The sequence below is a fragment of the Coenobita brevimanus genome, chromosome 58 (assembly GCF_032717465.1).
Source record: "Coenobita brevimanus isolate Jiangsu-jjx chromosome 58, ASM3271746v2, whole genome shotgun sequence".
NCBI classification, from domain to species: domain Eukaryota; kingdom Metazoa; phylum Arthropoda; class Malacostraca; order Decapoda; family Coenobitidae; genus Coenobita; species Coenobita brevimanus.
In genome coordinates, this window is record NC_137011.1 from 4,964,976 (window position 1) to 4,976,672 (window position 11,697).

At 39.2% G+C, this 11,697-nt stretch overlaps 1 protein-coding gene across 4 annotated transcripts in view; it reads left to right on the top strand.

Moving 5' to 3' along the window:
• Moe (moesin) overlaps positions 1–10,489 on the top strand; it is a 122,475-nt gene extending 111,986 nt beyond the window's left edge. For 3 of the 4 annotated variants that reach the window (XM_080274543.1, XM_080274545.1, XM_080274544.1), the window contains exons 4-11: positions 419–523; positions 1,436–1,686; positions 2,115–2,261; positions 2,801–3,061; positions 3,531–3,888; positions 4,651–4,704; positions 7,356–7,592; positions 8,441–10,489. In XM_080274543.1, the coding sequence (XP_080130669.1) occupies positions 419–523; positions 1,436–1,686; positions 2,115–2,261; positions 2,801–3,061; positions 3,531–3,888; positions 4,651–4,704; positions 7,356–7,592; positions 8,441–8,605 (1,578 nt within the window). In that variant the 3' untranslated portion in view covers positions 8,606–10,489. The remainder of the gene's footprint in view (positions 1–418; positions 524–1,435; positions 1,687–2,114; positions 2,262–2,800; positions 3,062–3,530; positions 3,889–4,650; positions 4,705–7,355; positions 7,593–8,440) is intronic. The other variant, XM_080274546.1, reaches the window with a different exon arrangement.
• Positions 10,490–11,697: the final 1,208 nt, after the last annotated feature.

An 11,697-nucleotide genomic window follows, 5' to 3' on the forward strand; every position in this document is an offset into this window, starting at 1 on the left:
ACTGTAATCACTGCCCTCAGTTGATGTAAAACCAAGTTACAAGTAAAATGGTTTCCTGTAACCCAGTAAACCATGCGCTTTGTTGGATGGTAAATATATAACCAGTAGATGATGCTGGTCCTGAGTGCATCAGCCAGGTGCAACTTGTAAGGGTTTGCATCCAAGGGATGGTTGAGGTTGATTGTTCACATAATGCCACTCAGGATGTGTTACAAGTCATTCACATAAAATGCCAGGACTAAGTAACCTAGCCATGGGCCCCTACATGCTTGATGGGACTGTAAAGAAATGGATAGATGGGTAGGAGAACCCCAGTATATTAATAGGTATTTTGTGTGTTTAGTTTTTATTTATTTATTTATTGTTTTTAAGTAGGCCTATATTAATTAAGATAGTGATAGAACAAATTATTTTTCAGGTTTTGTCACAAGATGTTAAGAAAGAAACCCCCCTTCAGTTCAAATTCCGAGCCAAATTCTACCCTGAAGATGTAGCTGATGAGATTATCCAAGACATCACACTGGTGAGTTGGATTCAGCTCTTCATCTCTCTCTTCAAACTGTTTCTCGTAGATGTGGTCTAGTCCCCCCCCATTTTTTTTTTTTTTTTTTTTTTTTTTTTTTTTTTTTAAATCTGAAGACTTGACAATTGCATCACTATTGTTTAACGTATTATTCAGTATATCCTAATATGAGATAACTGTTTTCCTTGTACCAGAACATATTTACCTACTTCCTTCTCGCAAAGCAGCTAATTTGTCCCACCACCATTACAGTATTACTAAAACTGCTTGTCATTGACTTTTATTATCACTTGTCATGGTATCAGCTATTGTTTATCATCATTACACTTGCTGTGATGGTGGAGAGGGACATCTTCACCTGGTGGCACTGATATAACCAGCTCCTAGCCACACAAACATCCCTCTGCTCCCTCCCTTTCTCCTGAAAGGAGAAGGTGAACTGCAGAAAGACACTGACTTGCAGTCCACCGAGTTCATGCTTAGTTTAGTCTGGGGCCACAACAGCGAAAGCAATAATATACAGAGTTGTTCTAGGTATTGTTAGCCATGATAATTCCTTTGGGGACAGACAACTTTAGTCAGCTTAGGAGAAACCTCTTGACTGCAGAGATAAAGTGCCAAATCCATTCATTCCTTCAGGACAATGACAGTAGCTAATGCCAGGCTGTTTTGATCAGTTTAGGAGATTCCCCTCAGACTAGAAGTTACGCATGTACAATTAGACTGCATTAGAATGCACACTGTACTCATTATAATGGACATTGATTCTTAAGGCACTAGGTTTCAAGTAGGGACTTTTGGGGTATTAGAAAAGGGTAGAGTGAGATCTTACTATGTTGCATTTATCATAGTACTCCTAAGACCACCTTTCTTCATTTTTTTTTAAAGCTGACTTGAGTCTGTATTCCACAGCGGCTGTTTTACCTGCAAGTGAAGAATGCCATACTTAGTGATGAAATCTACTGTCCCCCTGAAACATCAGTGCTGCTGGCATCATATGCAGTGCAGGCCAAATATGGGGATCAGAATGCAGAAATTCAAAAGTCCTTGTCCAACGACCAGCGCCTCCTGCCCCAACGTGTGATGGACCAGCATAAACTCACACGGGATGAGTGGGAGGAGCGCATCATCACCTGGTACCACGAGCACAAAGGAATGCTTAGGTAACAGCTGGGAAGTGAACAGTTAACAGTTGACTTATTTAAGGGGAGACAGGACTGAGAGGTTTGGAAGGCAACAGAGATCTTTAGTTCATCAAAACATGGCAATTTGAATTAATATGTAAATGCCAAAAATCATCTCCAGTGCATTGCTGTCTTCAGAAACTCCCTGAAGAAGGATGATCATGACAGAACCACTTTTGGTCTATTTCATCACAACATGCCTCTCCTTCTGCTAGTTTTGACTTTTTCCTCTACCACCATTGTACACTCTCACTCTAATTGCTTTTTTTTTTAATTGATTGGTAGATAGTTCAAACTAATTATTTTATATATATAGTAGTTAGATACCTTCTTTTGTAGATTAAGAGTATCCTGTTATGTCTTTTTTGGGAGGTACTGTCACCTGACACCATAATATTCTGTTCCAGAGAGGATGCAATGATGGAATACCTGAAGCTGGCACAGGACTTGGAGATGTATGGAGTCAACTACTTTGACATTAAGAACAAGAAGGGCACAGAGCTCTGGCTGGGAGTAGATGCTCTTGGCCTCAACATCTATGAAAAGGATGACAAGTAAGAGACTGGCTCTTGTGATTGTCATAGTATTGTAGTGTACTGTCAAGCAAGGGGTAAAAGTATGCTAAAATTGCTGTTGTTCGTGGCAATATTTAACATTTTCTGTGATGCTCGTCTCTGCAATGCACTTGTATGCACATTTTGAAATGTATAAGTCTGTATTACATTCATCTTACAGCTTGACTTGAAAATCGTTACTAAGCATCTGTGTCATCCATATTAAGCCACATGTTGTATTCCCTTTATGATTTGATGCCCTGTCTGCACTATGTCCCCCTATAGTGAAAGCAAAGTCCTTTCAGTGGTGAAACAGGACTGTAGGATAAGAGATTATCTTCACATTAGATTTGAATGCCCATCATCTTTGGTATAACGAGTCATTTCCTGTGGAGGGCAGATCTCATTATAAAAATACTTGATATTTCTGTTGTTGCATGGTATTGTGAGTTGCATTTGTAAGTGTGCTGTGGCTACAGTGCCCACAAAAATGGTCCACACCCACTTGTTCATTCCACTAATGGATTCACTTCTTCCAGGTTGACACCTAAGATTGGATTCCCTTGGTGTGAGATCCGTAACATTTCTTTCAATGACCGCAAGTTTGTCATCAAACCCATTGACAAGAAGGCCCCAGATTTCCAGTTCTTTGCACCACGTTTGAGGATAAACAAACGTATCTTGGCTCTGTGTATGGGTAATCATGAACTGTACATGAGGCGCCGGAAGCCAGACACAATTGAGGTACAGCAGATGAAGGCTCAGGCACGTGAAGAGAAGCACGCAAAGCAGCAAGAAAGGTGAAATATCTGCATCTTTTGTATTATGCTTATGAGCACTATTTTTGAGGTGTGGTTGCTTTTAAATCATGTAATACCAGTAGTGGTATAGGTCATTCTTTTAATATTAAATGTTTGAGGGTAACTCTAGGTATCTGCACCATAGAGGATGTAATATGGGACTGACTTACCATTTACGGAACTTTCAGTTCTAAGTTTGTTACTCCTTATGTGAACATTGATTAAGTATTGTACTTTACAAGTGTACGGACGCATCCATAGTTTCCACCACAACACATTTATCTTATTAAATGCACCTCAATATTACATCACAGACAATCCGTTAACATAACACAACAAAGGATCTATGGGGACATCCCCGTCCCCTTGAAGAGTGAGGAGACTGGTTTCCTGGAGTCCGCTGGGTTCATGTGCAGATGAACTTGGGTTAACAGGAACAGCGGTGCATGGTTTCCATTTTGTTTCACAGAGAGAAGCTGGCACGTGAGATTGCCCTGAGGGAGGAAGCAGAGCGGAAGCAGAAGGAGTACGAGGAACGACTCAAGTCTATGCAGGAGGACATGGAGCGGCGACAGAAAGAGCTTCTGGACGCTCAGGAGACCATCCGTCGTCTTGAAGAACAGCTGAAGCAACTGCAGCAGGCCAAGGAAGAACTGGAGGCCAAGCAGACAGAGCTGAGAGACATGATGATTCGACTGGAGCAGGCCAAGGAAATGGAACTGGAGGAGAAACTCAAACTGGAAGAGGAGATCCGTACCAAACAAGAGGAAGTTGACCGCATCCAGCATGAGGTTAACACCAAGGATGAGGAGACTAGGAAGCTGCAGGTTAGTATGGTGTTTTTGGTTCATGTCACGTTAAATTTGGGGGGTTGGGTGGAATCAGGCTGTAATGTTTTGTGATCGAGAGTTGAGTGAGAGAAATGGAATACCATATGACTGGGTATTGTAGTCAGCCTGTTTAAGGTTGCACCTGAAGTTTACCTGTCACTGTAACCAGTTGACTGTCAATATGAGGCGACTATGCACTGTAGGGAGTTCTTCTCTCCTCTGCTTGTATATTGTGCAGGTGAAAATAAATCATTAGAGAACTTTTTTGGTTAGTAACCATAATCATTTGGGTGGGTTGTCTCTAAGTGGGTGAGGTCTGTGAGAGTTTCCGTCTGAGGGATGAGAGGGAGTTGCTGCTCACATAATGCCACTCAGGGGCAAGCGTTATTATGTTTAAGGCAGACTGAGATACGAGAGGTTGCAGTGATATGTGTTGTGAGATATTCAGTGTGTTTGCCTAATTTTAGTTGTAGTTTTTTATTTGTAAGAATTCATTGTGTTATCTCGGTGTTTAATTAACCAAGTGTACAAAAGTAAAATAACTAGGAGACATAAGTTTTTATGAGTGTTGTATCACTGTCAGATTATCTTTCAGTAATGTATGTTGTGTAAAATTTGTGCTAGATTTTCAGGCATTAGTAGTTCATATAAGTCTTTGTATGCCTCTGTCATTTAGTATTTAGCTGGTGTGCTTGGCTTTCAGCTTTATATTGAACTGTGGTACTTACCTTTTCCATGCTTTGATGATATTCTTGCAAGATGCTGAAGCAAGAGCTTAATAAGGGGCAGCCGCGTGTAGGCGTAGGTGGTAAGGTAACTTGTGTGATGATTCCGAATTTGTTTCAGATTTTTAAAATAGGTTGAATTTGATTATGTAAGACAGTGAACCCTCAGTAATGATTTTTTGCCACCTACCTACTTCATTCAGTGCATTTAAAATTCTTACATGGTGCTTTTGTATGGTTTGCAGCATGTCTTCCTTGTCATGGGAAAATATCTTGATTTTAGCTACTGTGTTCAGACACCCATGAATTCTTTGTCAATGTTTGTAAGTAGCCAGCGCAGTCAGTATTCAAGTGTGACTGCCAGACTGAGTCAAGATCAGTGTTGTCTTAGTCTGGGGGTGAGTCAAGAGAACCTGATGGAGGTCACTGAGTCTTGCATCACTGTCTTTACTTCATTTACCCTTTTTTGAGAGTACTTGCTGTAAACAAAAGAATTAAGTAATTTATTTAGTTCCATTACCTAACTCAAACATTGGTAAGATGTGAGGGAAGTGAATAAGTTTACAGCAACTACTTATGATCTTGAACTGGTCTCTCTGTTGAATGACTACCATCCTAAACAACCCAGGACTTGAATATTTTTAATTATTGAATTTTTTTGCATGTATTTTTATCTAAATGTTGTCTATTTAGATGTATTTAGTGTATACCTTATGCAACTTTTTGCTTGCAGCAGATTCATTCAAAGGTAATTTAGCTATTTGGAAGATTGTGCATAATAAGCATGTTAACTCAGATTTATACAACTCTTTATCAAAATCAGTTAATCAGTAATACAGTACTGTAGTTTTGTACCGTATCTATGAGGAAATAATTTTATTTGCATTTTCCTATTATTTGTAATATAATTTTATATGAAACCCATGTCATGATAAACATACATATTATCATGAAAGAGAAGGTTGTAAGTACACTTTTCTGGGGGTAAATGATGGATTTGTTTTGACAGAGTTCATTTATCACCTAAGATGTAACTGTCATGAAATAACATAACCTCTTGACTGCTGTTATATTTTCTTTATATTTTCCATCTCCAGATTACATTACTTATCTCAGGAAGACTGCAAATTCAATATTTCATTAACACTTTCACTGTAATTGGGGCTAATATACCTGACAGATTAGCTAATTAAAGCATCAGTAAGAGGTCAGGGCCATTATTTTCACAGGTGCATATGAAGATATGAGTCCATACCCCCAATTGGTGTTTTAATTAACACTCTGTTTGACTATCAGGGTGCTCTCCTCAATCAAATAAGAAAATGTCTGCTGTAGTACCAGCAAGAATGAAAGTAAAATATCAGTTTGAGGTGAAGGAATGAAAGAAAAGCATAGGTGAAGGAATGAAAGGAAAGCATAGAAATTTTTAACAACTCTGGTAATGAATTTTATGTTGAAAGCTGTCATGGCTAAACATTATCGTTTTTTATCATAATCAGATACCAAATTTAATGGCAAATTGACCATGAAGATGGTTTTTTATTCTTGCTGAAATCTTCAAGTGGTTTTTCATTGCATTGCATACTTCATCATTGAGTCTGTAACATTTGAGCGTTGTATGAATTGTTAGGTGTTGAAATAATATAAAATGCTTTCTTAAAATATATAGTTGCTTAGTTTATTACCTGCCTTGATGAATGTGCAGCGTGTAGTCATAGCTTCATATCACTTGTATCTTGTTGCTAAGGACTGTGTGATTCTTGCGCTTGTTTAAAGCAGAGCCTATTGATCATATTACTGATACAGGTTGAAGCAGGCTTGGTGTGCATTGAAAAGTCAGCTTTTGTTGTTGTCTTTAACATTTATCGTAAGTCAGGGATGTGTTTTGAAATATTATGTCTCTCTGTACGTTACATTTTCCCCCAGGTTATCGGTAAATACCGACTTAATTTTAAGCAACTTCGGGCCTAAGAGAGGAGCACCCCAGATTTTGATACTTAGGATATTCATGTTTAATACTTAATGTTTTAGATACTTCTTAGATTTGGCTAACCCCTTCAGCATGTCCTTAGTTATCATCAGTATTGGCATTGCCAGATTGGTGGCTGGGGTGGCACTACCCACCTGAGAAGTATGCCTGGCCACCTCCGATTTCCTGGTGAATACCTCCAAACTCCCTTAAAGAGTTCTTCCTGGACCACCCCATAATCAGGCTTGGTCTTGCCCTGACCTTCAGATAATTCCATTAAACTTAGTAGAGACCCCTTTTGTGGAAGCATTAATCTTAGTTGAGTTAAAATGTGTGTTGAGTGTCAAGCAAGTTGTAACTCTGCATCAGATGGAGCATTAAATGATTGGTTGGTAGGTAGTTAGATAGGTAAGAATAGATCATGTAAATTGAAGAATAATTACCATGTTTTCTTTTTCTCAACTTGGATCCTCTTCAAGTCCAAATCAGGTGAAAATTGCTGCATTTCCCATGTAAACAGCTTTTCCAAATGTTGGTGTAATTCTTCAGTGTGAACAGTTTTGGTCACTGATATCAACGTACAATTAGCGAATGACATTGAGCACTGTAAAACTGTACTTCCTCAACCATTATGCTGTATTTAAACATTTCATGGCACTGTGATAGCAAGATATAATTATGTAGCATTGAGTGACGTCTATATCAGGCCAGGGTTAGTATGTAGCATTAATTACCTTATCACACATTCAACCGTTGTGCTGTGTCCCCAGTTCGAGGTTGAGGAGGTGAGGCGGAAGCAGGAGGAGGCCACAGCTGCTTTGATCGCCGCCACATCCACACCCCAGCACCACCACGTCGCTGAGCAGGAAGGCACTGAGGAGAATGATGACATACCCAATGGCGACATCTCCAAGGAACTCTACTCTGGGGAGGAACCCATCGAAGACCCCATTGGAGAGAGGAGGACACTGGCTGAGCGCAATGAGCGGCTACAGAACCAACTTAAAGTAAGGCTTGTCCTCTGTTGTTCATTTTCTTTTTTAGTACATTCCCAGTGATCTAGTGATCAGGCTTTAGTCTAAGTGATAGCCATACATATTGCATCTTTTGAATCTTCAGGGGTTAGTTGGAGGGGTTTTGATCATATAATGTCGTCAGGTGGAAGCCAGTTACCTACCATCAGATGTGAATATTAGATTACAGTAGCCTTGCATCAAGTCCACATACTACACAGCAGTTAATGTAGGTCTGGCTTCAGTTGAATAGATAATGTTGATAGTGTCAAAACAGTTCTGGACTGATGTCTGAGATAGTTATATAATGATTATAGCTAGCAGTCATTACATGTCCTTTCCACCTTATAATAGCATAGGTGGGTGCATCCACCATTATCTCACTTCCATGTAGTGCTGCATTCAAATGACTTTTTACTGAGTGAGAAGGTAAGTGGTTTGCTGTAGACCAGGAAACCATTTACTCCACTGGGTGGCAACCATATAATCAGAAATACACCTGGTGGTCTCGTGAGTTAAGTTGCTCCAGCTGGACATAGCCTTAAAGGATTTACATCTGAGGGTTGGTTGAGGTTTATTGTTCATAAAATGTCACTCGGGAGAGCAACTGGCTACTCGCACCTAAAATGTCAATTCTAAGTAGCCTAATCCCAACCTCGTATGCTTCTGTTGAGGCAAATAAACAAGTGGATAATGGATGGATGGAAGTCCTTTTATCAGTTTTATTCATCATTGTAAATCCTGCCATGTATTTTTGTCCATTCCTTTAGTAATCTTCATATCATCCTTTCCTCCGTTTTATATATTTTTTTCCCATTCTCCAATAATCTTTCTTTTCTCAGGCCCTGAAACACGATCTTGAATCAACGCGAGACTCCGAGAAGGAGACGACGATGGACAAGATTCACAAGGAGAATGTGCGGCAGGGACGAGACAAGTACAAGACCCTGAGGGAAATCCGCAAGGGCAACACTAAGCGACGAGTAGACCAGTTTGAGAATTTGTAAAGTTGCCATAGAACCAACATCAATATCACACATACATATACACATTAAGCTTACTCTTTTCCCCCCTCCTTACCCTCCATTTGAGTTCTGTACCCTCTTTGCTCCTACTGGCATATTTTTTAGGTATTTACTACAGAATACCCCACTCCTAACAGGTGAAGTTGGCGTATGGGCATCCTTGTCCATGTAGCCAGGCTGTAATTAAACTATTTATAGAAGAATAGCTTCTGGTTAGAACTTTCAAAAATTTGTGTGAAAACTCTGATGTTGAGAGATTATTCATTTTTGGCCCCGTATTTTCGTTAATACCAGATAGCTTAATAATTTCTGTACTTATGGAATGGTTTAGTATTGTAAAGTCTTTTTTTGAACATAATAGAGGTTATAAATTTTCTCTACTTACTTTGAAGTGATATGGATCATTTCAGATGGTGCTGGATTAAGCTGCAATCATGTAGTCTGAAGTGTTTCATACTTCTTTGTACTATTTCATTCATTCCTGTTTCCAGTAGCTGCAAAATATCAGGATCTACACACAAATAGCACAAGGAACTTTTGTGCTGATGCAATGTTTTCTATCCAACTTAAAAGTTTGCAATTCGTATATATTAAAAAACAAAACAAAACCTAGAATTAGTTTTTTACACATAATGCTCTGGATGGTAAGCATTGTTATGACTGTAAATATATGTTGGTTGATGGGTAGTCTATTTTGAATATTGAAATTTGTATTTGTACTGTACCATCTTAGCTATAGGTCGCCTTGAGTGTTGTACAGTTTGATACCACTAAGAGATCTGAAGAACTTGGATCTGGCTTTTTTGATTTTACACATACACACATCTATATATTGGCAGAAGAGAGGGGATATGTTCCTATGCAGGTCTTCCCAGCATGATTTTCACTTTTGTTAAGTTTGACCATATTCAGAAGTTTACTTATATATTCCTGCCCCACTTTAATTTAGATCTCTGTGGAGTGAAAAAGCTGGATATATTTTTTTGACTTGCAGTTTAAAACATGTATAAAAAGAATTAATGCTTCATTTTTAATAGGATCATCTGGGTATTTTTTTTTATTTTTTTATTTTTTTTTTTTTAACATTGCCAGTTAGTGTCTCTTATTGTATTTGCTTTTTTGTTAGTAAATACAAATCAGTTATGACAAAATCTATTCCAAGATTTAGCTGATATGACAATGCTTTCCTGCTTTATTTGAAGATTGTATTGTGCTGCCAGTGCCTAAACAAACAGCCTTCCCCTTCCTCTGTCCTCCCACGTCTTCCTGTTCATGCTTACTTGTTTAAGGAAGTGAATCTTTCTTGGCCATGTATATATATATTTTGCTGAGAAGAATAAGTGCTTTCTATTTATTACTAAAGACAAAAGTTAGTGTATCTAGACATGTTTATCTTGCATCAGACTGTTTACTCTTATTTTAATTATATATTTCACATTAGAACAGTTCAGTACTCTATATTTCTGTGATTTAACCCATCTATGCACAAGAATCTGTCGGGAAAACATTAAAATAATTCAGTATCAAAAGAGTCACCATGGACTATTATTCACCCAAACCCCATTTTATTTCAGCGTTGGAAAAATGCATTGTTGCCTATAGATGTGTATTAACTGATGAATTTATTATTTACCTTGAGTGACATTACTTTTTTTTTTGTTTTTTTTTATCCCATGGGAAGATATATTTATTGAAAAGTAAGCAGTGCAGGAGGACAGGATAGCTATGAATCACCTCGGCACTGACATTTGTGAAGTCCCGCAGTGACAAGCCTCGGTGGTTGTATCTATTGATTTAGCCTTGGATATCTATTATACATTGAGGTTAGCATAAGTCATTTTTGAATAAACTTGAAAGATATGATCACTTACTGTTTTTTTACTCTATCCTCAGACATACAGTACAGCATTTTACAGTAATCACTCAAGTAGACTCATGGTGTACTTTACTAAATGGGGGAAGTCCGATCTGATAATACAGTACCAATAATCCTTTGTGTCTCATGGTTCCTTTCCTTGAATTGGGATTTCTAGCGCACGTGGAAAATAAAATAAAATTACATATTCTATTTCTAAAAATGAGAACTACCCATGTTACACTAGTTTGGCTCATTATTTCACATCTTATGTCAGTCAATATTACTGGAGTCTTATGTAACATTCATGATGGGGGAGGGCCAGTTTGGAGTAAAATGGGTATGTAGCTCATGTACACTACATGTATAAATGGATGAACACTGCTAACATTCGCATTCTTCTTGTATGCTGTAGCCTGAGTTACCTGTCATTCATGATTACTGTTGGCAAAGATGGTTTGTGGTTGCTCTGGTGTCACATCTGATAGAATCCTGAGGTGCTGGGGGTTGGAGTCCTGAGGCTGTATTGCTGGATCCTGAGGCTATGTGGAGGCTGGCTGAGAACGTTGACACTAAAGGCACATTGGAGGTCTCTGAGCCTTGGCAGCAGGAGAGGGCACAGGCTTGAAAAACTGGAAGATTCAGCCTGGATCATGGCTGCTGCGGCTGCATTAGCTTCAGCATGATGAGCTGCATGACATAATGCTGAGCCAGAGGCCCTCCAACATTGTCTATCACAGTGTCTGCAGCATCAATGGTTGCAGTTAGATACGATCCAAGTGCCTCATGCACCTCTTCATCTTTGTCTTTCTCTCATGTTGGTGCTTTGTAATTCAGCCACAATCTCATCATCCATCTGGTGATGGTAGCCAGGCACACTTGCATCCTCATCCAGGCACTCTTGCAGCTGCTCCTTAGTAAGGTTCCTCTTCCCTGCTGCAGCAAACATTCTTCCATCCACAGTGGCTCAAACCCCACAAAATCATGCGGTTTCTGGAGTTTGGAGGGTTCTGAGGAGTTTGTACCTCCCATTCTTGGCCATGGCAAGAGACTCATTCTTTCACGTCTCTGCCCGACTGATGATGGCGTCCTTGATGGTGTTATACTTGAAACTGAGAAGGGTTTTCTTGCCTTTGGTGTACTCATTGCCCTCCTGGTCCATCCCATCTTCAGTCACAATGAGGCAGTGTTGCAGGTAGAGGTTTTTCTGTAGCGCCTA